The sequence below is a fragment of the Coturnix japonica genome, chromosome 8 (genome assembly GCF_054131305.1).
Source record: "Coturnix japonica strain WE chromosome 8, WE-NBRP24, whole genome shotgun sequence".
NCBI classification, from domain to species: domain Eukaryota; kingdom Metazoa; phylum Chordata; class Aves; order Galliformes; family Phasianidae; genus Coturnix; species Coturnix japonica.
In genome coordinates this window covers 26,133,414-26,160,567 of record NC_140670.1, presented here as the reverse complement: position 1 = coordinate 26,160,567, position 27,154 = coordinate 26,133,414, and the positions used below count along the sequence as shown (strand labels likewise).

Here is a 27,154-nt window from a genome sequence, read left to right as displayed (position 1 = left end):
AGTGCCACAGGATAGGATTTTCTTAAAGTACAGGATGTATTTCCCTTGACTTTGGATACTGTCAGATCTCAAAGTGATATACCCACAGAGAGCAAAAGTGCAGGTGGAAGGGACACCTGGCACAATTCCCTTCCTCTTTTCCTAATTTCAGCAAGACAAATATTGTTACCCTGTACTCTTCCCAGACAGCTGTATTGACAGGCTCACTGTAGATTCTTGACACCATAATGTGTGTTGTGGTAGGCTTTTGGAAAGGGGCAGTGTTCCAGGTTTCTCCACTCCAGTTTATCCCCAAACACTAGAAATTACAAGCTGTTTTTTTCCTGGTTTTCCTTGTCCTTTACCTCCACAAGGTGGCTTCAAATCTGCTATGTCCCCATGTAAGAGAGCAAAAGTCCACACAGGAATCTTGTACTGTAGTCCCTACATTTAGGGATTGCTAAATTATAGTAAAATAGAAGCTCTGTGCTTTTAACACTTGTTTTCTTTAAGTAAGCGTTAACTTTGGCAAAAAAAGTCAAACAATAAGCCCCTGTAAGAGAAACAGGACACGACATAACCATGATTTACATTCTCATCTGTAAAGCTACTGAGGAAACAAATTTTAACTACAGATGAGCAGTGCAGGCTGTGGGGACTGGAGGCAGTATATTCTTAAGTGTTACATGTGATGATGATCTGATTGTCCCAGAGAAATCTAAAGGCAGACAATACATCTGCAACTCAGGTGTTTGCTAATGTATTCATTATTTAATGCACTAATTAGAAATCAGGCACTGAGCACCCTCAGTCCTTGGATATATGTATCATCTAACCGACACGAATGGGTCAGCTATCCACACTTACTTTTCCAGGGCAGAGATTCTCTTAGTATAGAGCAGTAATTCATTCAAACATTATCCAGTTGTTTCAAGTTGAGGTAATTTTTAATTGATAAGTATATTTATAGAATAAGAGTTAAGCTTTCTGCTTTCAGCCATCTTCATGATGTAGTTGTGTTTGATCTTACAGGACCAAGTGGGGCTGGAAGGATCTCAGCAGGTCACAGTTAATCCTGATGCCCTGGAAATTCTGCAAGTCAAGAGAAGGAAAATGCATCTGTACAAGTAATAAACAGGAACATAACACATTACATTAATTATCCTACAAATATTACAGCTTTTCTATTTTTTATGGAAAGCACAATAAATGGCATCTAAGAATTTTTTTGTTTTAAAAAACAAACCAGACATTGCAACTTACAAATGATGTTTGTAACTTGTGTGGATATTTTTTGATTTATCACCGTATGTATTACAGAGGTTGATATTTATTTAAAGCTGTAAATGAAATTAATACTAGATGACTGGCAGGCTCAGCTTTGTACTACAGATGAATGAACGTGATTAGTAGCATATAAAATAATTTGTATTGAATAAATCTGATGAATCTGGTTCCATACTTCTAGTCTTTAAAGATTTATATGTTCACATATTGTTGGCTCCATTGATTTTTAAGAGAATACAAATACATGATTTAGGTGGCCTAACAGATGAACAAGACATCAGCCAGTGGAAACAAAGTTACTGACTAACCAGAGACCTGTTCTGTTGTCCACTAAAAGACATAATTTATTCTTGGTTAACAGTACATATTCAGATCCCATTTAGGTTATTTTTGTTGTTGTTTCTTTCTTTTTTCAAATCCTCCAAAAGAAAAAAAAATAAAATCAAGATTAGTTCTTTGGAAACTTCTCCTGACAGTTATTGATAGATTAGGAAGCTTCTTAGGGAAGGTTATAAACCCTGGTATTCAGATGGAGGTACTATTTTAAATAACTGACTCTGTGGGCAAGCATGTCTATTTTTTTGTATCCTGATTTAACACCAATCAATTGTTTTCCAGTTTTCTGTACAGCGTTACAGAATCACTGGGCTGAAAATAAATAATTCTGCTTGAAAAACTTAAGACCAAAAATTAGCCAATAGATTTAGATTTTTTTTTTTTTCAAAAGGATTTAATACCCTCTAGCTATGAATTGAAGCGAAGCATCTATATACGATGGTAGAACTGGAGAATAATACATAATCCTTCTCTCATCAGGAGTAAAATAAACCACCAGTAGAAATATCTAATTTATTTTTTACTTGTTCAATCTGGAACTCATCACTGATGGAATTTAGGGTCATTTGCCCTATAGAAATGCTTTTAAAAATAGTTTTTCTGCCTGATCTTCCATCCTCAGATGATTCCAATGGCTCCAGCCTTGAAAACACAGGCAAATTATTAATTTTAAGTATGTGAAAAAATGGCATTGGCTTTAGGAGCACAAACCAGTGGATTTGAGGTGGATAAGTATTGGTATTGCTCTTGTTTCCAAGCTGTTTTGCCTACAAAAGGAGAGGGCTTTGAAATAAACCCTCCCATCAGAAATGCTGTTCTAGAAAACACTAAAAGGTTATTTTTAAAGATGGTTATTCAGAATGCCCATCTAGGACCATGAGAAGACTTCAATAACATATATATATATATATATATTTTAATTTTTTTTTGCTAAAGAAGTGTTTGGTGCAAGGTTAAGAACAAATAAATAGCTCAAACTTACCCTTTGTCATACGAAAGCTGTTACCTATTGATCTGATAATGACTCACTCAGTCTGAATTTTGTTTTTAATCCAACGGAGAAATGATGTCACCTGAGTATAAACTCCTGGCTTGTTTTTTAAACCACACTGATCACCCCAGCTCACAATGCCATATACATAATAGAAACCATTTTCTATGCATGTTAGAGGACCTCCAGAGTCTCCCTGATGAGAAAAAAAAACAAACACAAGATTAGTTTAAAATAAGAAGCAAATCACTCACCAATATAAGAATTCACTTCTCTTATGAAAAGAATTCAGAGCTGGAGTGGTGTTTTTGTTGTTGTTGTTTTTTTTCCTCCTAGCAGGTGTACCAAAAGGTGCTGATCAATTCCCACATAGGCTTGCAGTTCTCGAGCCAGGTCAAACAATACTGAACTTCGTTGGACATAAGTTTCTGTTTACATCTGTGCCGTGTATCTGAAATTTCCCAGGCATAAAAGTACTAGGTGTTCAGAGCCTGAGCTAAGAAAGATAATATGATCCTTAACATAAAACACTGATCCCCTCAGATAATGGCAATTATCACTTTAAATTGGCTGATCTCCTTTTCAGTTTTATTGGTGATTTCTATTTTAAGTATGCTTGCAGTGGTAGTTTTCTCCACAGGAAGCACTGTTCAAACTCCTCAACAGACTTACTTATATGAACAGGTGTCACGGGTTACTTAGATTTACCTATGCCCGTGACAGGGGAAGCCACCCCACGCCCCCCCCCCGGGGCCTGGAAAGGAGGGGGAAAAGGGGAGTGGGATAAAACAGCGACAATCTAAGGAGGAAAAACTTATTTTACTAAATATGATATCGAAATACAAGATAACACAATATAATATAATTAAGGCTAACAAAATCGAACGAAACAGAGAGAGAGAGAGAGTCTCCGAAAACCGAGAGGCCTACTATGAACTCTAGGCGACACGGCTGGAACGCTTCCCACTCTCCGAGAAGTTCGAGAGAAGAAGGAGGGCACTCCAGCCTGGGAACGAGATTATATAGAGTCCCGGTCCCGTGACTTATTGTTACTCCTGTTGTTCTCTGGGATATGTAGTCTTCTTCTGTGGACTGCACATTCAACAGAAGTATCCATACTTGACATGATGTTATGATGTGGAATACTGATAGCAAAATTATAAAATTACAAAACCATGACATTCCACCCCTTATTCTACATTATTACATCATGGTTAATATATACATATATATACATATATATATACACATATGTAAAATTGTGATAGCTAAATAGTAGAATTGCATGTAACATAACTAAATGTACAACTATAATAACTAAAATACACTACACATGCAAACATATATATATATATATAGATACATAAAATTATTGACTGCACTCCCCCAGCATCAAATTCCCTTGTGGCACACATTGAACATCCCCATCCTTCTGCATTACCCACCAAGTGCACCCAGGTCCCTGGGCAAAGACAGTTCCACGGATAGGTTTGCCCTTTCCAGAAGCTGGAAGGACCCAAACAGCTTTTCCCAACATGTTCTTTACATGTATAACAGGGACCTTATCTCCTTCTACAGTGTGTAGGGGGCTAGATTGACTAGGACCATCACGATTGACAGATCCTCTAGTATTGACCAGCCAAGTGGCTTCTGCCAGATTCTTCTCCCAGTGCTTAAATGTTCCACCACCCATTGCTTTCAACATAGTTTTCAACAACCCATTATATCGTTCAATTTTACCAGAAGCTGGTGCATGGTAGGGAATATGATAAATCCACTCAATGCCATGATCTTTGGCCCAAGTATTTATAAGAGAATTTTTGAAATGTGTCCCATTATCAGATTCAATTCTTTCTGGGGTGCCATGTCGCCACAGGACTTGTTTCTCAAGACCTAATATGGTGTTTCGAGCAGTTGCATGGGGTACTGCGTATGTTTCAAGCCACCCAGTGGTTGCCTCTACCATAGTGAGTACATAACACTTACCACTGCGAGATCGTGGCAAGGTGATATAATCAACCTGCCATGCCTCCCCATATTTATACTTTTGCCATCGCCCTTCCTCCCAGAGAGGTTTCATCCTTCTGGCTTGTTTAATTATGGCACATGTTTCACAATCATGAATAACCTGCGCAATAGCGTCCATGGTTAAGTCCACCCCTCGGTCTCTGGCCCACTTATATGTTGCGTCTCTTCCTTGATGGCCTGAGGTCTCATGAGCCCATCGAGCTAGAAATAATTCGCCCTTATTCTGCCAATCCAAGTCGATTTGAGCCACCTCAATTCTAGCAGCTTTATCTACCTGATGGTTGTTTTGTTGTTCTTCAGTAGCCCGACTTTTGGGCACATGTGCATCCACATGACGCACCTTTACAACCATATTCTTTGTTCGGGAAGCAATGTCCTTCCATAGTTCAGCGGCCCAAACAGATTTTCCCCTCCGTTGCCAGTTATTTTGTTCCCACCGCTGTAACCACCCCCATAAGGCATTTGCCACCATCCATGAGTCAGTATAAAGATACAGCATTGGCCACCTCTCCCGTTCAGCAACATCTAAGGCCAGCTGGACAGCTTTTACCTCTGCAAACTGACTTGATTCTCCCTTACCTTCAGTGGCCTCTGCAACCTGTCGTGTGGGGCTCCACACAGCAGCTTTCCATTTGCGATGCTTCCCTACAATGCGACATGATCCGTCAGTGAATAGGGCATATTTCTTTTCATTTTCTGGTAATTCATTGTATGGTGGGGCCTCTTTAGCACGTGATACCTCTTCTGCTGGTGATGTTCCAAACTTTTTATCTTCAGGCCAGTCCATGATTACCTCTAGGATTCCCGGACGATTGAGGTTTCCCATTCGCGCTCGCTGTGTAATCAGCGTAATCCACTTGCTCCAGGTGACATCGGTAGCATGATGGGTGGAGGGAACCTGTCCTTTGAACATCCAGTTCAGCACTGGCAGTCGAGGTGCCAAAAGGAGCTGTGTTTCAGTCCCGACTACTTCGGAAGCAGCCCGAACCCCCTCATACGCGGCTAAGATCTCCTTCTCAGTTGGAGTGTAGCACTCTTCAGACCCCTTATATGATCGACTCCAGAATCCCAGGGGTCGGCCTCGGGTCTCTCCTGAGGCTCTTTGCCACAAACTCCAAGTGGGGCCTTTCTCTCCAGCAGCAGTGTAGAGGATGTTCTTTACATCCTGTCCAGTCCGTACTGGCCCCAGGGCTACAGCACGGGCTATCTCTTGTTTAATCTGTTCAAAAGCCTGCTGCTGCTCAGGGCCCCATGCAAAATCATTCTTCTTCCGCGTTACCTGATAAAGGGGGCTTACAATGAGGCTGTAGTTTGGAATGTGCATCCTCCAAAAGCCTACTGCACCCAGGAAAGATTGTGTCTCTTTCTTGCTAGTTGGTGGAGACATGGCAGTGATTTTGTCGATCACATCTGCTGGGATGTGACGACGTCCATCCTGCCACTTTATACCTAAGAACTGAATTTCCTGGGCAGGTCCTTTTACTTTGCTTCGCTTAATAGCAAAGCCAGCTTGTAGAAGAATCCGGATTATCTGCTCTCCTTTTGTGAAAACTTCTTCTGCTGTATCGCCCCACACAACAATGTCATCAATGTACTGCAGGTGTTCAGGAGCACCACCCTGTTCCAGTACAGTTTGGACCAACCCATGGCAAATGGTTGGGCTGTGTTTCCACCCCTGGGGCAAACGGTTCCAAGTATACTGAATGCCCCTCCAGGTGAAGGCAAACTGTGGCTTGCATTCTGCGGCCAAAGGAATAGAAAAGAAGGCATTGGCAATGTCAATGGTGGCATACCATTTGGCTGCTTTTGACTCCAGCTCGTACTGGAGTTCCAACATGTCCGGCACAGCAGCGCTCAATGGGGGTGTGACCTCATTCAGGCCACGGTAGTCTACTGTCAGCCTCCATTCTCCACTGGCTTTACGCACTGGCCATATGGGACTGTTAAAAGGTGAGTGAGTTTTACTGATCACTCCCTGATTCTCCAACTGGCGAATCAAATCATGAATGGGGAGCAAGGAATCCCTGTTGGTGCGATACTGCCGTCTGTGCACTGTCTTTGTAGCAACCGGTACCTGCTGCTCTTTTACTCGTAGCAGCCCCACAACAGACGGGTCCTCTGACAGGCCAGGCAAAACAGACAGCTGCTTAATGTTGTCCATGTCTACAGCAGCTATCCCAAAGGCCCATCGATACCCCTTAGGATCCTTGAAATGCCCCCTTCTGAGGTAATCAATACCCAGTATACATGGAGCCCCTGGGCCAGTCACAATAGGATGTTTTTGCCAGTCTTTGCCAGTGAGGCTTATTTCAGCCTCCAGCACAGTCAATTCTTGAGAGCCCCCAGTCACTCCAGAAATATGGATTGATTCTGTCCCTTCATGACTGGAGGGCATTAGGGTGCACTGTGCACCGGTATCCACCAGCGCCTTATATTCCTGTGGTTCTGATGTGCCAGGCCATCGAATCCACACAGTCCAATAAACTCTATTATCCCTTTCCCTCCCCTGACTGAGGGCAGGGCCCCTCTATTGGTTACCTGTGATGACTGGAGCAACTCCGCTGGTGGTTGGTATGTCTAGCAGTTCTTTCACCCGTGCTCGTAGTGCAGAAGTGGGCTGATCATGCCACTTCCTCATGTCTTCTCCACGGTCACGTAGGTAGCGCCACATGGAAACACGCGGTGCAATCGTACTGTTGTTCTTTGCTCGAGCTGGGAAGCGTGTGCGTTTAACAGCTGAGACTTTTGATGATGCAGGTGGGGAGTAGGACTGGACTAGTTTGATCAGATCCTTCATTAGACCTGGTGGCCCGTACGAGGATTGACCTTCATCAGTTGTTTCTGATACTATTACAGGATCATTACAATTAGTTGATGGAAACAATTTCTTGCACATTTCATCTACTCGGTTTTCTAGCCGTGAGATGGCAGAAACTGCGGCATGCAGTTGGGGGAGCTGCTGATCGATGGTTTGAAGCATTATAATCAGCTCAACAACTCGGGGCCATCTGTCCACGAATCCTTTAGATCCTGATACCAATGACTGTGCAATTCTCTCTGGTGCTGTACTTGTGATTTTCTGCCACATGTCAGGATCGGCCCTCACTCTCTCAGGGTCAAGTTCGCTTGGATCAGGGCTGTACAACATTTTCGCCATGGCCAATTCCCTCAGGCGCTGAATACCTTTTTGGACGGTATTCCAACTATCAAATTTAGGCTTCAAAGCATCCTTATAGGGGTACCTTTCTCTCACGGCTTCTAACAGCCGCAACCAGAGAGTGGCAGCTCCATCCGAACATCTGCTAATCCCTCTGTCGATACCTGCATCTTGGGCAATGCTTCCTAGTTGGCGAGCTTCATTACCATCTAGAGACAAGCTGTTGGCCCCGTTGTCCCAGCAGCGAAGCAACCAAGCAAGGATACCTTCATCTTGACGCCGTGTGAACTCCTTTCTTGAGCCTTGGATTTCAGTCAGCTTCAGAGGTCGACAATAGGTGATTTCCTCCTCATCATCAGTCTCTTCTTCATGCCTCTTGGTTTTTGCCTTTGCTTTTTTCGGTACTGCTCCATGCCCGGCACCTGGATCTTCTGCTGCCCCCCCCTGTGCTTCTCCTTCTTTTCGTTCTAGACGCATGGACACCCGTTTCCATTTCTTGCCTTCCACAGGGGCAACTGATATTGCTACTGATGCCTCCTGTGACTGATCAGAATTAACTTGGGCTTGAATCTCAGATCGGAAACTCTCTCTCTCCAGAATAGTATGATACAAAGCACGGTATGCATAAGCCAAACCCCACATAAGGTTTACCTCCTTAGATCTCTGACCCAAATACTCACTTAATTTCTTAGGGTCCCTTAGGTGTTCAAGAGTGAAATCCCATGACACTGCGGGTCCCCATGCTTCTAAGACTTTTCCTAAACCTTTCCATATTCCCTGCCAGTCATCATTCTCTGGTTCTGGAGGAGACTTCCGCATAGAACGAATGCATAGGAACATATATGCATGCATTGATAGTGATAACATGAATGCAAGTATGAACCCTATCTCAGTTATTGAAAAGCGTGTGGAAATCTGAGAGTACAACCTAAATAAAAAGGGTTTTTTTAGCCTGTACAATGAATTAAACATGGTGGTGTTTGTAAAATTGCCTGTTCCATCTGGGATGCAAGTATTTGTAAAATTGCCTGTTCCATCTGGGATGCAAGTGTTTGTAAGATTCACAAATTCATCTGAGGTGTAGATGCCAAAATTCTGACCATACCACATCTCGTAAAAGTACCAGGCAGGTGTCTCCATCAGTATCCACCTTATTAGGCTATATATCTGCACAATTCCACAACACCAAATTATGGTGTTAATAGTTGACCAATACTTTAAGAAGATCATAATTGCTTTCAATCCCTTAAACAGAGCAACTGGGATAAAGAGTGGATTCATAGCTGGCAGGCTCTGTAAAAGTCAGAGCTAGCTAGCTTTGCTCTAAGGGAGAAATAAATCCCTTTGTTTTCTACACAAAAGATAGATAGCAATGCTGAGAATATGCAGCAGCCCTTAATGTTGACAATTTGTCTGGTATTTCAAGGTCACGTTCTCCGTGAGCAGCTACGGAAAGATAACACTCCCAACACTCCCGTAATGAAGCTCTTTAAGAGCAAAGAGAGAGTTGTTCTAAAAGCTAAAAAGCTCTATGCCCGCATTCTCCACCATTAAATCTGTCACGGGTTACTTAGATTTACCTATGCCCGTGACAGGGGAAGCCACCCCACGCCCCCCCCCCGGGGCCTGGAAAGGAGGGGGAAAAGGGGAGTGGGATAAAACAGCGACAATCTAAGGAGGAAAAACTTATTTTACTAAATATGATATCGAAATACAAGATAACACAATATAATATAATTAAGGCTAACAAAATCGAACGAAACAGAGAGAGAGAGAGAGTCTCCGAAAACCGAGAGGCCTACTATGAACTCTAGGCGACACGGCTGGAACGCTTCCCACTCTCCGAGCAGTTCGAGAGAAGGAGGGCACTCCAGCCTGGGAACGAGATTATATAGAGTCCCGGTCCCGTGACTTATTGTTACTCCTGTTGTTCTCTGGGATATGTAGTCTTCTTCTGTGGACTGCACATTCAACAGAAGTATCCATACTTGACATGATGTTATGATGTGGAATACTGATAGCAAAATTATAAAATTACAAAACCATGACAACAGGCTTCACATTTTCACTAACTATAAGGAAATATCAGCCCTGACTTCTCTAGTAAGCATAAGCTCTGATAGCAAAAATCAGATTAGAATTGTTTCTCGTGGTAGAGAGTGTAATAGAATCGAGAGGAAAAAGGCAAGTTTTCATGTTATTATGACAGTCAGCCTCAGAAGCCACCTTTCCCAGCCTATTCTTGAGGTCCCATAGATCTGCCTGCGGCTGACAGTGATAACATGATAACATGAGCTCCAGGGATATACATCTCAAACTGTATGGGAGAAATACGATGGCTGTTGAAGTAATACACTGATGGAAGAAACGGATACACATGCAGTGCCCTGCCAAAGCTTTTGCTCTGCACAGCCTATTTACACAAAAAATTAGAGTTCAAATACAGAAAAAGCAACAGACCTGACAAGAATCAGTTCTACCTCTCCGAAGGTTTCCTGCACAGAACATGCTTTCATCCAGCCTCTGATCATATGCTTTGGGTGCACTGCATTGCTTCTGTGAAATCAGCTTGACACTGGCATCTAACAGCTGAAGGGACATGTCATCTGCAGGAAGTACACCGAAAAAATGGAGTCACCTTCCTCACATTCCTGTTACATATCGTCTTTTTTCAAAATATTCAAAATACGAATTTGCTCGCCTTATGGATGGCAAGGTGTAAAGACCAGGAAGGGGTTCATGGTCCAGCCTGGAAAGAAAAGTATCTGTCTGCATTGATAAGGGTTAAAGTCAGCCTGAAAGCTTCACTCAAGACACCGAGCTGCTGCCTGAACAAAAGCAAAGTCACACACACATCAAGAATCTGGCTCAGATCAGCTCTGCATGTAGCAGAGGTAACTCCTGCTTTTCAAGGGTGCTGGTTGTCTGCAGCTCCCACTACTAAGTACAACAGTACTTAGAGCTGCTCAGCACTTCTCAGGCTGGTGCCATTAGATGTTTTAATGTGTGGACTAATGAAACAGATGAAAACTGAAAATCATGCAATATTTAAAGGCAACAATTAATTACAGAGAATTTAAAGACATAATTAACTTGACATCTAAAGGCGAAAGCCAAAGTATCAAAGCAATACCATCTGCAGATGACTGAAGATGGTTTACAAGTTTGGTTCTGCTTGAGTTTCAGGATATTTACCACTTCTGCAGTGATTTCCTGAAATGCTAATAATAGCTCATAGCAAAGAAGGAGACATCTAGTTTGAACATGGACAGGGTACTTTATATACTTAGCAGGAAAAAAAATACAAAATACAAAAATCCCCCATGTGCTTTTAAGTTGCTTTTTATTTCGAACTTTTAAAAAATGTCTATTAGATTCTGTTGGTGCTTTCTGATTAAACATACATGCTTGTCTCTTGTGGACTTCAATGAGACTTGCATCAGAAGGAGGAATTTGGCCCTACACACCGTATCAGGCTGTATCAGTCACAAAACACCAGGACACCTACTGCAGCCTCAGTGACACATTTTCCTTTTGCTGCTTTACAGCAACACATTAATCAGGACATGAGAAAATGCATTTTTTTCAGGAAATTGCAATTATCTTTTCTGAAGTGCTGTAACTTCTCCCTTCAGGGTTTACTGTGGGCAAGAAAAGGAGCTAGTTGGGTGGATAATTCCGTGTCTTGGTTTCACTCTATGCCTAGCCCTGCATTTGTGTCTAGCAATTGCCACTAAAAGTACCAGTTTACCTTGCCATCAAGCTACTAACAAAACTCCAGCAAGCCCTTGAGAACTCACATACCTGTCTCCGTCTCACCCCATCCTGAAATGAAGCAGTCAGTCCCAACAGGAAATTCAAAATCAGGCAGACATGCTGTTTTCACATACTTTGATTCTATGGCACACTGACCATCGATCGGCTTCAACTTAATTAATGCTGAAAACAAGAAAATCAACCACAAGAAGTATTTGTAACTGGTTTTAATCCCTGGCCATCACTTTCAGTCTGTACCATAACTCTGTGCAAGGCTCCATGCAACTGACATACAGCTTGCACTACATGCTGAACCTGCCCCTTTATTTTTTCTAACTCCTCCCCACACATGATTTTTCTCTGCCCATCATGATTCATCTTCCAATGATTCACAGGGGTGTAAGCCGCAATGCGGCCTAATTATTTCCGGTACACATTCTAAGAGGGGAATTTTATACTGATCTCAGTTCCAACTAATTAAATAAAAAGGTTTTACCAATATCATTGTATGGGACATCGGCCTCCACGCTGTATCTGTGATGTACGATGACCTTCTCCACATCAAATATTTGTTCTTGCTGCTCTTTCCTCTTGAGGTTTTGCTTTCCCAGGGCCACTTGGAGATCTTCTGCTCGGTCTCTGCAAAAGAGTACAGTAAACTACACTATCCATTGTGGTGGTGCAGAAGTTACAGATGTTGTATAACAGTGGTGAAAACCTGCAGCTTAACTATCCAGAAGTCAAGACACTGCTTCCTGATGTAGGGCATGATGGAAAGAATCCCAACGATAGTAATAGGATAGCTTAGAAGAGAAAGATGCAGTGCTGGACAGTACGTGCACCCTTGAATAGTTGCAATGATAAAATACAACATTATTAGTTCTGCATGAACATTTTTTTGCTTTTTTTTTTTTTAACCTAGTTTTTTGACATTTAATTTTTAAATTCATTCTGGGGGAGAACAGCATTGTGCAAACAGTCTGTTATTGCAGCTGTGATGATGAGTGAATCATAGAATGACCGAGGCTGGAAGAGACCTCCAAAATCATCTGGTCCAACTGCCCACCCACCACCAATATTTCTCCACTAAACCATGTTTTAGATCATTTTAGGTGACTGGAGGGTAAGTTTAATTTGTAATTCCAGCAAGAACCATCTTTTAAAATGTATGTGCATATTTTCATGTATGTTTTCCTTTCAATTTGATACCCAGAAATAATTTGGATTGTAAATCATTTCAAGTTGTCCTTAATGGCTACCTTGTTTTTTATATGTTTATCTGCCCTAGGCAAAGGACATGCACATACTCAATGCAGTGTGCAGCAGTAAGAACCCAGCATGATTTAATTAGCACTCCACCACAAAAGTGTCTTGCTCTTCCAGAAGACTTGTTCTGCAGAGATACCATCCAGGGGTGCTTGCCAGCTGTAGTCTTAGTTCCACCATAGATTCTCTTGAGCCCCCTTTGACTTTCTGGTTTTCCACAGGTTTTGAACATTTCATTTTCTTGCTCTTGGGTCCCCACAGCTGCTTTGGAAGAAACAGCAACATGTACTGCAAAAATAACATCAGACAGTAGGAGTTAAGTATCAGGCAGTGACCTGCTCATCTGGACCACCTACACATGACCAACCAGCTCACACCTAAGGCATTACTATACCTGTTCCAGAGCATGGTGAAACAGCACAGAAGTCCCATTCCACTTTACCATTTTTTCTGACGAAGCACCAGGGCTTTTGATCCTCATCAGGATTTCTGAAAGGGATGGTTGAGAGCATCAAAGTGGAAAACTCTCCTGGAAGTTGTGCGAAGAAGCTGAGAATGCTTATAAGAGCACACTTGTGCTTCCATGGCAGAACCAAGCTTTAAGAGATACACTTCAAAAGATTTGATAAAGAAAATACCTAAAATAACGGAGTTGTAACTGCTGCTATTTTACTGTCCCCACACCTAACAACCCTAAGAAAGACAAAGAAAATCAGGTCTGTTTCTGGAATCTTCTCATCAGTAACAGTGGCATCTCCAGTATCTCCATAATTTAGAGAGAGGTGTTGTCAAGAAAGATACCATGATTTTAATACCACCACTTTAGCAAATTCATGGGAGCAATCTGTATTCAAAGATCTGTTTGATACAACTGGCTCTTCAAATGTTACCTGCAGAAGTTATGCTCCCCAATGCCATAAGACTCAGCATCCTCCATAAATGCATTAATAGAGAAGTCCAAGAGCAAGTGGGAATTCCAGTGCAGACAAGTCCTGCCATTCTCTGCTTGGTTTACTCTTCCTCTGTAATAAAAGGAGTCCTCTTCATAACAATCATCCGGTCCTGTAAGACCATGTTGATATAAAAGAGTCTTCTCTGTCATTCTTTGACTAAAGTGGTTCTTTTTCCTCTCTCTTCCTTCCCTAACATTAATTTGACAAAGGATCAGAAGGACTAGCAGGGCTACATGGTGATAATCCAGATAGGCCAGAAATGAGTTATGTCCCAACATCTCTCCAGCATAAGTTCCACTGACTTCAAGTGCCCAAAGCCTCTTTACTGGGTAAGACCTAGCAGCTAAAAGGTGTCTGACAAAGAAGAATCTCTTCTCCAGTGGCCTATGCAAGAAATGGTACTGGAGGGATGAGGCAGAGCTGGGCACAGAGCTGCTGTCATGATAGGGCAACGAGTGTGCCAAAAGTAAGTTTACAGGGTTATAATCCTAAACTGCATGGAGGATGGAGCAAAGATCACCTGCAACACAGAGCAATCAGTGTTATGTTACAAACATCAGCCAGTCATCAGTCAGGCTGTCTGCAAGGTGAGGGCGATCTGTGAGGTTTGACCCCTCGCCTCTCCAATGGAGCCATGACTTACCGATCTCACAGAACCTCCCTTGGTAAGGTTCAGGGCACTTGCAGGTGAATTTTGATCTGATTTTGTGCCGCATACAGATTCCTCCATTTTTGCATGGGTTTGGCCTGCATTGTGAAGAAGCTGTCAAGGTGAAAATCAGAGAAGAGCATCATCACTCTGCTGGACACACTATAGCCATTCACATTCCCACTGGAAATCAGGGAAAGTCTCCATTTAGCCTTGTAAGAACTTCAAAATACCTGCCAGCATGGGGCTCATTAGTGACCAACCCACCAGGACATAAACAGGGCATAAATCACCCAGCATCATCCCTGCAGATGAGACCTGCAGCCAACACAGGCCCAGACCCACAGCACCCCGCAATGCGGGATCTGTGCCTGCTGAGCTGCACTCACCTTGCCGGCAGTCTGGTAACTTGTAGGGATGGCTACAGCTGCACTGATAGTAAGGTTTGGTTAACATAACAAGGCAGTCTCCTCTGGCACAGTTGTTGTCCACACACGTGTCCTCCACTGCAGGAAAGCAGAAAAACAACTTCATCCACGTGTGTGAGAGCTGTGCCTTCACTGGTTGATGGGAAGGCATGTTTCTCCTGACCCAGAGAACCACAGAACATCATCTGAGTTGGAAGAGACCAAAGATTGAGTCCACCCAAAAATCAGACTATATGTCTGAGAGTGTTGTCCAAATAAATGCTCCTTGAACTCCAGTAGCGAGGTGCTATGCCTTCTGCCCTGGGCAGACTGTTCCATGCCCATCACCCTCTGGTGCAGAGCCTTTACTTACCACCCTCCCACCCCTCCCCAGACACAGCTCCATGCTGAACCCTCAGGCTCTGTCACTATCACCAGATAGCAGAGCTCCACTCTGCTGCTCCACTCCCCATGATGAGCTGTGGGCCACCATGACTGCTCCCCTCAGCCTCCTCTGCCCTGGGGTGGCAGAAGACAGCAGTGTGCCTTCTCCACACCTGAAATGTGCAGTGCTGTTTTAGACAGATTCTGGCCTGGATCTATTGACATGGCTGGAGCGGGCTGCTAAATCTCTCCCTCCAGTGACGAGTAGGCTTATAAAACCCTGTACTTGCTCCTGTTGCCTCAGCTGCAAGAACAAGAAACATCAGTCAGCAAAGGAGTGATTACCTTTCTCACAGGTATCCCCGGTATAGGGCCTGGGGCAGTGGCAGGTGAAATGGCTTCCTCTCATCTCACACCAGCCGTTGTTCTTGCAGGGGTTTGGGGAGCACAGATCTTCTAAGGTAGGGACAGAGAGCTTTTAGTTTTGCTTTCAGCTTCTTGCTGGCATTTTTTCTTGTGTGCGCTTTTTGTGTGACAGGTGCCACCATAGGGCCGTGAAGAAGGTTGGGCAAGCATCCACTGTAACACAGGCTGTGCTGATGGCTGGCCCAGCAGGAGCAGCTATGGATTGCTGTGGAGCCTCTTGTACTCTGTAAGGCTTAGAGCCCAGGGGTTCCCAGCTCCCTTTACAGGCAATATGATGGAGCACATTTGCCTCTGCAGTAGAAGCAGATCTATTAAGAACCTGAGCTTGTCCTGGGCGCCTGCCTCCGTGCCATTGGTGTGGAGTTGCTTGGACCTGGTTCTGCCCTGCTTACAACCTAGGACTAAAACTCCCTTGGAAAAGCCATCCAGAGGAGAAGGGTTGTTGCAGTCCCACCTTTCCCCTTGTGTTCCCACAGCAGCCCAGGGCATCCTTTCCTGCTCTCCTAAAATTCAGTAAAATAGAAAAAGAAAAGGAAAAAAAAGAAAAAAGAAAAAAAAAACCAGAAAAGAAAAGAAACCTGCTCTACATTTGGTTCCCAGCACAAATACAGAACATCTATCCCATGAAAACAGCAATTACATCTTACAGTGTCTATAGACAAATAAGCCTGTGTTTTTTTGTAGTAGCAATCAGAAATGTTCTGCATGATCAGAATCCATCCTGTGAAACCTAGAGATAAAACACAGGCTCCTTACAAGAGAAACACAAAAGAGAACACAGCAAACAACCCTCCCCACTCATCCCTTTGAAGCAGGCATTCTGCAGGCAGGCTGGCAGCCGAGCCCTGCCACACACTGCATACAAGGGCTGGGATTTCAACCCTTCCTCGCCCCCCATCCACCCCCACGAGTACCTTGCTGGATTTCTCTGTAGTGAGGGTATAGGTCGATCCAGTCGGGATCCCCCAAGAGCATAAAGTCTTTGGAGGGTTCCTCCTCCACCTGCGTGTATTCATCATAGTACTCATCGTACTCATCAGCTTCATCTGTAGGGGAAGGAAATGCAGAAGGGTTATAACTGCTACAAAGTCACCTCTGTGTGTGACCATCCCCAGCTGGGGGCATCTACTGCAGTGCTTGGAGGGGACACGGATGTTCTTTGCTCAGTTGATAGTTAGGTCCATACAGATATGGACGAGTCCAATTGGCTGAGAGGGAATGGTCTCAGGTTGCACCAGGGGAGATTCAGGCTGAATATTAGAAAAAACATCCCAGAAAGAGTGGTGAGACACTGTCACAGGCTGCTCGTAGAGGTGGTAAAGTCATCATTTCTGGAGGAGTTCAAGAAACATGGAGATGTGTTACATGGCTTTGTGGGCAATACTGATGGTAGGTGGACAGCTGGATGTGAGGAACTAAGATGTCTTTTCCAGTCTTAATGACTACAGGATTCTGAGCATCCTGGGAAGAGAAAGCTCTGCAAGAAGAGGCTTCCTTTGTCTTGCTCCTTCAAATGCCAGCTCCTTGAAGATAAACAGCTTCGTTTGGGCAGCAAGCCTGCAAGCTCACAGAGCCTCTCTGAAGGAGCAACATCCCCACTGTGCTGGGGAACGTGTGCCACAAAGCACGTGCTCACTTGAGGGAGAGCCTGGAGCTCCACCAGCCCATGTTTGGGGCAGATGATCTGCATGGGCACATTGCTGCCTATGGAAGCCCTGCTGAGATGTCAAAGACAAGCTATGGTAATGAGCACACCTAAACTGCGTGCAGAGAGATTTTAAAAAGCTCTCCCCTAGGGCCGGACCGATGGCCCCATGGATAATGCTCAGCCTTGAACTGATTATCGACTACATTATCTTAGTTTTCTCCCCTCATTCATTCCCTTGCAGCCTTTATCTTTATTCTTTCTTTGCTTCTGAAAAAAAAAAAAAAGAAAGAAAAAATCCACTTTTGTAACAATGGATGTTTTATATTTCATATTAAAATAGAATCATCTTTTTTTTTTTTTCTCCTCTTTTTTTTCCCCCATTCCTACATGCTAACTCTCGTTTCTCAGGAAAAAAAAAAAAAAAGGAGAGAGAGAGAAAAGTTTCACCTCATTTACTGCTATGTCAAGTCAAGACTCCTTTTACTCAGCTCATTATTTCCACAGGAGCCGAGTCTCGACAGTGTGCAAGTGCTGCAGAAGTGTGCGCTGTGCTGAGGAACAGAAGGATCTCGTTGGAAGATAAGGACATTGTCTACTGTGGACAAAATTAAATTTAATGTGATGTAGTTAAGAAAGGAAAACAAAAAGAAGGTTTTGCCTGAAATGCAACCTGCAAGCTCACTTTGTCCGAGGGGAGATTCTGCAGGCGGACTCAAGTTTGAGGGAATATTGTGGAGGAGCCTGGTTTTGTTTCCCCTGTTTATTTTCAAAATCTTAGCAGGGAACGTCAGCTTTTGTTCCACAGGTGATTTAAGGAGCTATTCGGAGAGACAGGGTAGCCTTTTTTCTATCTTTCTTCTCTAAAAGACATAGCTGGTAAAAGTTGTGAAGGATGAGCGGAGGAGTTGGGGCTGCCGAGAGCACCCAGCAGACATGCCCAGCATGCGGTACAGAGAGCACAAGGGCTTTGCTGAATTGATAGAGGAAAAACAAGTGCTCCAAACAAGCACAGACACCAAAGCCGCTGCAGAAGCATCTACCAACTGCTCAGCATCAGGACAGTGCTCAGAATTGACGATACCACTGCTTTGTTTTGCTGCCATCTCTTACCAAGGAATCATTTATTAAGCACCATAAGAATAAAGAACAGAACCTCCCCCACCTCCCCCTTTCCCCGGCTTGGGTACATCAAACAAAGATGTCTTCCTGTTTATCACTGCTATATCACTATATCACTAAATAACTATTTGGCTTCCACATTTCTTACTTAAGAAGTGTTCCCATTCCATTTTTATTTTTTTTAATTATTCATAACAAGCCGTGGGTTTAGTAAAGCAAAAGCAACATATTTTCTTTTTTAAATCTAAGCACATAATTAACACACCAAATCTGATACACTGGTTGATTTAAACACATTACTAAATCAGAACTAAATCAGAGTACTCATTCTCTGTAAGCGCTGGAAAACCTTAACGTGCTTAATATAAAAGCAGTGATCTGACATTTGTCACCGAAATGTGACTATTACATGAAATTAAATTAGACATCCTGCATGCAAATTTTCAAAGAATAACTTTTTTTCTGTGTAGTACAAAAAAAAAAAAAAAAAAAAAATCTCCCCATAATTGATAGGCAAGAGATTGACTTTTAAAGCTTCAAATCAGCTTTGAGGTCTGGGTGATCTTTTAAACTGCTCAAGCTTTCATCTGCACTTTTTCACATTGCCAAGAGCTGTCAATCATATAATGGATTTCTGATCAATATCCTCTTGTTCGTTAGCTTACACGGACTCTCTCTTATAGGGAGAACAGATATCCCGATGCTGGCAGTCACACTGTTTTCAAAACCTTGCCTGGATCAAGTCATGACTAATGTTCCAAGTGGGAAAGTGATGCATTAGGATGCCATCGAGTGACCCGAATGGCAAGGTAACTTTTTTGGACTGCAGTTGTCGAGATGAGTGATGTGCAAATTTAAAGCTTATTGCCAACACTGAAAGCACCCGGCATTTATTAAAGCTCTCTGAACCTCCAGGGACGAACTGAAATCTGGCCTAATTTAAGCAGGATGAGTTTTTCTGCCACCTCTCTAAATACTTTCTGAGGGTCTGTGAATAATATAAAGTTATTTTTATGAAGCTGAAATTGCGATGGCACTTCAAATACCAGTAGGTCTCCCACTTGCTTCTGCACAGACCTCTTGGTATTTCCTCCCTTCCACAAAAGCTTTGGCTGCGAGCATTTGTGACTTCAGAAAGAAATTGCAAAAGAAATAAGAACAGTGAACAGCCAAACCCTCGCTCCTTTCAAACAATTTCAGGACTATTTCACTATAGTGGCCTTGCAGTGCCTGCCTGCTGTTAGTTGCAGCTGATGATGTGGAAACTAAATACTGATCTGGAACATTCTATAAGGAAAGCAGAATTAATCTGGGGAAAGAACCAGAGCTGTATGGATATAGGGTCACCAAAATGACAACAGAATGAAGAGGAACATAGATGAGTGAGTAGTAAAAGTGAGCATATGTGTGAAAAGGAATCAAATGTAATACTTTACTATTACTTGTAAGCTCAGCTCTATATGCCACTGAATTCAAGAAAAGGAATCGTGAGGCTTACCCACTAAACTCAGCACTAATACAATAATTCTCCACCATAGATCCATTAAGATACAAAAACACACAGTGATCCTAACCTGGTAATTAAAATAGTTGCCTTTTGCACCAACATGAGATTCAGGAAGGCCACGTTGCCTGTTCAAAACACAATAACTTCCCATTTTATCTCAACTGTTGCTTTAAGTGCTGCAAAGCTGCATATGAAGTCAAAACTCAACACTAACCACCAGCCATCGATCTCAATGGATCAGGCTGCCAACACCTCAGGCTCATGCAGAATTTAATAAAGAAATCAAAGCCACTTACCATTCAGCAGGCTGACCAGGGAGGACCAGGAAGGCTGCACAGGATAAAGAAAGGCAGAGTCAGTTGCTGAGCATCCAGCCAAAGTTGCAGTGTGTTTGTAAAACACGAGTCCCAGAGAAGTTAATTGTTTCTTTGCTTATTAAATGATGGTAGTTATCTAATAGCACTACAGCCAGCTAGCAGGGCACTTCCTTCCCATGAGGAAATGCCATACGTTCACCCTCTGACATGAGACTCCAGCCTTTCCTCTTTGGCTCCTGATCAAGGGCAAATGACAAAAGGGAGAAGGAGAAGGAAGAAAACAGCCTTTGAAGAATGAATGAAGCAGAAAGAGAACATACCAGCACCACAGCAGGATTAATTCCCCACACAGAGGTGTCAGCATACCTCTCCTTTTGCTGTAAATCACAGCTGCAGACAGGGCTACCCAGGTGCAACAAGGACATATGCGCTAACAGTAGGCATATAAGAAATGATGTGGAGCTGCCATGCCAGTATTCTCAGCTAAACCCTGGCTGTGACTGTGAGCAAATGAATAAGCAGCAGTGAATAAGAACCTTGCCACGTTACTCAGAACAACTCACACCTGCTGCTACCCTGGGCACATGCACCTGAGGATGCTTGAGGCCTGCTAATGTCCTCCTGGAGACAGGGAGTGGGGGCTTTTCTGCTTGGCTTCCATGCTACATGGTATAGCCTCTGTAACTGCACCTTGTTTCCCTCCTCATCTCTCTGTGCTTCCCCTTCGTGCTATTTGATGAATGGGTTTGGGGACAGAAGCTTTTGTTTTCATGGAGGCTGCTAAAACTTCCTTACTCTCAGGGCAGCCATTTACTTTACATGGGAAGGACAGAGTGACAGCCTGGGCTGCATGAAGTGTGCACTGCATCATTGCTCAGATACAAAAAAGAGAAGGAATGGAGCCTGAGCACATTGCTATTCCTATTATTACTACGTTTCCCCCAAACCTGTCCCCCTTCCAAACCTTTCTTCATGGACTCCTGTGTGTATACCTGGCCTCCTAACACAGAGACTTTATTCCTCCCTTGAGATATCCACCAGATCACACTGCTTCATACAATCTCCACCTCTGCTAGCAGACACGAAGCCAAATATCACCTTTAAGTTCCATACATGAATCTTTTTATGGTGCTGTGTGGCTGAGGCCAGGTAAGAGCCCCTCTCCTTCCCTCCTGCAGGCATGAACTTGCTCTTTCCTATGTGCAGGGGGCTGCTGGGCACGGGATGGGGAACGTGGGAGGTGGGATGCAGTATGAGGGAAGTGGGATGGAGGACATGGGATGGGGGATGCGGAAAGCGGGAGGTGGAATGTAGCATGCAAGTGGTGCAATAGGGGACATAGGATGTGAGATATTAGAGGTGGTTTGCGGGAGGGGGATGGAGCTTTGAGGCCTGGAGGAGCAGCACAGCGGCGAGACCCCTCGCCGTCGTGCCGTATTGCTCATGGCCAGCAGAGGAGGATCTTGTCCTTTCAACGAGGTGCGATACTGCGCCCAGCCGGGAGCGAGATGCGAACAAAAGGAGGGGAAGCGGGGGGGTGGGGGGGAAGAAACGAGGCTGTGGGGCTTGTTTCACCAAACAGCCTCCTTTCTGCAGCCCGGCACCGATACTTTGTGCGTTTTCTCAAGAGAAAATAAAATTGCCAGATCCTGCTGGCAGCAGGTCCACAGAGATGGGGGAATGAAGCTGGAAGAATTCGCGGAGAGCAATTGTAAATTTTATGACTTTAGGCTCATAGAAAAAGAAACCCTGCAAAAAAGAAAAATGCAGGAGAGGCATTTTATGTGGGTACTGGTACATAGTTTGGAGTCAATCACATCTATAGGGTGCCTAAAAATCAAGGGTGGGCTAATGACTGAAACTCAAAATACCTGTTTTCACCTGACCTTTGTTGTTGTCATGATCATAGGGATTAACACTTCAGTGAGGCTTCATTTCTCCAAAGAACCATTGAAACATTGCTAATTAGGCTTTGTACAAAGGTTAAACACCACAGAGAGATGATGCTCTCCATTTTTCCATTTCAACTCCTTAAGAAAGGCTAATAAAATAGATTGCAAACAGCAGTGCCAGAACAGGGAGCTTTCTTATGTCTCAGGTCAGAATCCTACAGCTCCTAGACAAAAATGTCCAGTTAATCTCTGGCAGTTCTTTCAGAGCAAGGCAGCGAGATTTGACCCTAAATTCAAGGGAAGTTATTTACAGCTGCCAAGGGCATTCTGCAGTTGAACAGTCGATTGTGTCTTGCTACCCCTTATTACTATCAAGATGAATAATTACAATACAAAAGCAGGTGGAGGAACAGGCAGCACAAAGGCGACAAGGCAAGGTTAGGCTGTGAATTCACATATGTGCAAACCAGGAGTAATTCCAGAGAAAATAGTGTTGTTATTTGAGCTGATGAGGCAAAGGGAAGAAAATTGCCCCTCCACATACATGTAATTCACAACAAAGCCCTACAGGAGTTCAGAAATTCAGCTGCATCTTGTATGAGTTGCTTGCTGAATTGCACTAAATCAAGGAATTTCTCCTGCAACTCAACACAAAGTGGCCTCCATGGCAGCAAACCAAGCTTCGGCCCTTTCCTCTGCACAGTCTCAGCCTTGCAGCTGGGGAGGCAGTGGCACAGGGCTGTGCTGGAGAACGAGGATGGCTATTTGATCAGCTTCCACCCACGGCTGACATCCGGCACGGAGGAGCCACGAGGGCAGTCACAACTACTGCCTTTCCTCAGGAACCCCTTGATCCTGCTGACAGCTCTCAGTGGGAACCTTTGTCTGGGCTCCCCGCCAAAGGAGGAGGGAATTGACGGTTCTGATGCTCTTACAATCAGCCAGATTTTTGCCTGCAACCATCTTGGATAGTGACAGTCTTTGAACTTCAAGGCAAAATGGCTTTTCCAGCAATGACATTACATTACTCAGCCAAGGCAATGGCTGTGGTATAATGAAAGCAGGGCATATTACCATCTGGAGCACACATGCAATGCATGTTGTATTTTTAGCCTGGGAAACCATTCCCTTACAGGATTCCACCAAAACCCCCAAGTTCTTCACCTCTCTGCTAGCAAGCCATCTCCTGCCTGTGTGCTGAACTGCAGCATTTGCCCCAGAGTACACAGCACGTCCCTTATTAACTGGTGGCAGGACTTCCAGAGAAGTTTACATACAGAGTCTTTCTTTTATTTGCCTAGTAAGGAATTGGCATGTGCTGCCCAGGGAAGTGGTGGCATCACCGTGCCTTGAGGTATTCAGGAAATGGAGAAATGTAGCACTTAGGGACGTGGTTAGTGGGCATGGTGGGGATGGCTTAATGGATGGACTAGATGGTCTTAGTGGTCTTTTCCAATATTAATGATTCTATGATTTTACTGGTTATTCAGTTGCAGACCCTTCCTGTGGTCACACCTGATCCAAAACACGCATGGATCTAAAAGAAGCACAGCACAGCTCTCACAGGTGCTGCAGGAGGCAGCTTGCTTCCCTGCACAGACACGACCATCTCCTGCCCTCCAAGAGATCAAAGTCTCCAAGTTAATCTTTACACTGTAGGAGATGGTCTGCTAGCAGCTGGCTGTTTTTAAAGCGGCTCTCACTGGTGGGTGTGGTGTGTGTGTTGCTTGCTGAAAAACAGGGCCAGTCTGCAATGCCAGAGTTAGGGGAAGGCATGAAACCCATTCCAAGGAGGTTACACAAACCTGCTGTGTCGCACTGAATGCTTTGGCAGTTGGTGCTGGGCTTGCAGGTTATGCTACTCGACTTAAAGCTTATGCAAAGTCATTAAGTCCCTTTAGTTACAGGGAATATCAACCTGCACGCTGCAGGGCATAAGCTGATTGCCTTGGGGGGGCCAGAGAGACGCGTGTCCCTCTCGGAGTGCAATTAGCTGGAGGCACTCCTGGGGCTTCCTCGCCTTCCTGCTGCATCAGGCAAAGTGAGGTGATGCTGCAGGGGGGCATTGTGCCTCATGGAGTGCAAAGGGAGGGGAGTTTGACAACCCTTGCTCTGTTCTGCAGTGGTGCAGCAGAACAGAGCCCTGGGAGGATGGGTGAGTAGAGAAATGGGAGTTTATGACAAGAATGGATCCATGAGAGGGTAGAAAAACTAACATACCAAGGTGTCAAGAGAGACACTTTGGGTCTTTTCACCCTAAAGTGTGATTTTCTGAACACTCCTGGCATGGAAAGACCTGTGCTGATGGTAACAGCCTCTCGGGTGCTGTGGGCCAGCTAGGAAACACAGATCGATGGAAAGTTATCCTCGAATCACAGAACCACAGAATCATAGAAGGTTGGAACGGACCTTAAAGATCATCCAGTTCCAGCTCCCTGCTGAGGGTAGGACTAATAGGTTTTCCTTGCAATTGTTTGATCTTCATGCAATACTTTCTTCTTTTCCGTTCCAATACTAAGTGCACTTGACTACTGGAATAGACATGGCTGGGAACCTGAAAACCCTCTCCATCACAAGTAACAGACATCAATTTTTTGAAGATCCAAAATATTCAGTGAAGAACCACAGCTGCTGCTTCAACTCCTGCGCTTCTCTTTCTCTCTGCTGCCAGTGGTGCTGAGTATCAGAGTAACACTGATAGGAGGGAAAAGGCTGATCTGAACATCTGTTGATTTACAAATGTCTAGAGCTTCATTAACTGGGAGCCCAGCATGTGAGCATCTCCTGCCCTGGAAAGTGTAGGATCCAGCTCAATCTCATCTTTTTGCCAGTTTCTTTAGAAATGGCATTTAAGTGTATCATTCAAGTCTATGTGTATTTCAGAAAAGATTCAGTGCAAGCCTGGGTAAGGCAGGATGCTCAGCTAAATGGCTCTGTCTGGATGTTGATAATAACTCTGCTTCTGAAATTCTTCCTAGCAAAAAATGTGGAATACTTGAAAACACAGCACTTTGTGCCAGGAATATTTCCACCACAGCATCTTATTGAGAAGAAATGTATTGATTTCTCTAAAAAATTCCTTGTCCATGCAATGCCAATGTGTGGATCCATGAGCACCTACTGCAATAAAAGCAAAACAAAAAAAGAAACCCACTCAAAACAAAACTGAAAACCAGGAAGACCGGTTACATCCAAAGGCAATCTTTTGTACAGTTGCACACATATGTTAAAACAGGAGTAAATTTTGCTCTCACTTGCATCCATGATGCATTTTCAAGCCCTAAATAGAAATTCTTTGGATTAATGCAGGTGAAAACAGTTTTTCCTCAGGATATGAAAGAATGGACAGAAATTATTGCTTGATAGTCCTTCAAACCCTCTGGATCCATAAATGTCCCAGATCTTTTCTGTCCTATTTTGACTGACTCAGTAGGAGCTACTGTCTAAATCTGTGTTTGACTTCTGCTATCTAACATCAGTAGCATTTCTAAAGAGGAGTGTTACTTACACAAACTCCTAAAACTAGCCCTGAATAGAAGCGAGAAGGATGAAAACAGGAATTCAGCTGCATGTGGGAGAGGAATCCACAGTTACACAAGTGTGCAAAGTCTATGGTTTTTTTTTGCTCAAGCTATTTCAGCATAACTTCTTTGGAACAAATCATTAAGGGAAAAGGTCCCCTTGTAACATGCTTGCCATGCAATGGTCGCGCCACAGCAACTCGTTCCCCTCTTCCTATTTTTTTTGGTGTTTTTTTTTTCTCTGGGATTCACACCAAGTGCTAAGCCATAAAAACTTGTTATATTAATTATGAAGAAAAAATATGTTTTATTAAAAACTAGCCTGCTGAATATTCTGTCGTGCTGCGTTTCAGTGACAGCAGAATTGCTTTTGCATTTTAGCAACGTTAATGAATTTTCAGGGCTGGGGGAGACATGCACTGCGTTTTCCACTGTGCAATGTAGAACAAAGTCAGCTAAGGATTGTCAGAGAGAGCAAACCAACCTAACGCTTAGAACCAGTTAGGAAAATTCACACCAGACTTCACACTGTGTAAGACAACTATACCTGCCTCACTGAGTGCGGATTATCACTGCTTGCAAACTCATCCAGCTCTTCAGAAAGACCCACCATGTACTAAAGCCCCTCACTATACATGTTTCCCAAAGAATCATAGAATTACCCAGGTTGGAAAAGACCTTGAAGATCATCAAGTCCAAAGGAATCAATTTAAACATGCAAACATTGAACATTTGGAAATCAAGTTCAGCAAATATGAAATCACCACACATAGGAATTGGCATCAAGAAAGCAGGGGTTTGAAGGAACCTTCTTTCAAAAGAAAATCCACATGGAGAGGCCAAAGTTCAGCCCAGTGCCATCGCCGTGCTGTGCCCTGTACCACCCCAAGGATGAGGTAGGCAGGAGATACTCACTACCCACTCTTCACCCTTTCCAACTATCCAGGAAAGGCTCTGCAAGTGACAGGGCTGGCATGCAGCAAGAAAAGAAATATCGAACTATACTCACAGACACATAGGTGTTCCCTAGGAAAAGAACCAGTGGGAGAACCTGAAGGGTCAAAGCACCATTAACCATCCTCATGCTGCTCTATTTGAACTGAAATATGCTTTTTCTTGTTGTCCTACATTTTTTCAGATAAGGCACAATTATTTGAGGGTGAGCTACCTCAGTGCAAATAACTGACTTCAAATATTGTTTAATGTTCAACAGATTGCCCTGATTAAATAAGTGCACCCTGTCCAGAAAAGCACCTAGTTGGCTGCTGGTAAGTATTCCAAACAAGTAAGTAACAAAGCTGGGCATAGTATAAACTAATGACAAAACTGTTTTTCTTGTGTTCAATTTTTTTTTTTTCTGTTATTCTCATTCAAAACAGGTCTGTCAGACTTTTCTTCCAGCAACTTGAACAAATGGTGAATCTCATTATAAATTGTAAAACTTTTAGAAACATGAAAGTGTGCTGTTTTTTTATTATTATTCTTTTCTAGTTTCAGACATCAAGACTCACATTCTCAAGCATTTTTCCAT

The 27,154-nt window shown here is 43.6% G+C and overlaps 2 protein-coding genes across 11 annotated transcripts in view; one reads left to right on the top strand and one right to left on the bottom strand.

The window, feature by feature from the left end:
- Positions 1-1,440, top strand: part of NRAP (nebulin related anchoring protein) — a 51,267-nt gene extending 49,827 nt beyond the window's left edge. For all 7 annotated transcript variants that reach the window (XM_085554760.1, XM_015867290.3, XM_085554759.1 and 4 more), the window contains one exon: positions 1,012-1,440. In XM_085554760.1, the coding sequence (XP_085410886.1) occupies positions 1,012-1,110 (99 nt within the window). In that variant the 3' untranslated portion in view covers positions 1,111-1,440. The remainder of the gene's footprint in view (positions 1-1,011) is intronic.
- Positions 908-26,778, bottom strand: HABP2 (hyaluronan binding protein 2). Of its 4 annotated transcripts, XR_014948763.1 has the most exons (15): positions 26,633-26,778; positions 20,190-20,223; positions 16,534-16,665; positions 15,539-15,649; positions 14,792-14,908; positions 14,397-14,516; positions 13,691-13,862; positions 13,195-13,289; positions 12,842-13,088; positions 12,031-12,173; positions 11,583-11,717; positions 10,239-10,384; positions 2,585-2,789; positions 1,575-1,685; positions 908-1,071 (listed from the first exon to the last, which is right to left on the bottom strand). XR_014948763.1 is itself a non-coding variant. In XM_085554792.1 (14 exons), exons 1-13 carry the CDS (start codon positions 26,705-26,707, stop codon positions 2,628-2,630), a joined length of 1,689 nt encoding a protein of 562 aa, XP_085410918.1. In that variant the 5' UTR covers positions 26,708-26,778; the 3' UTR covers positions 908-1,098; positions 2,585-2,627. The 4 variants fall into 4 exon arrangements, 3 of the variants coding, with proteins under 3 accessions (XP_085410918.1, XP_015722804.1, XP_085410917.1); XM_085554792.1 differs by lacking the exon at positions 1,575-1,685 and having other exon boundaries at positions 908-1,098; XM_015867318.3 differs by lacking the exon at positions 1,575-1,685.
- Between the last annotated feature and the right edge of the window lie 376 nt (positions 26,779-27,154).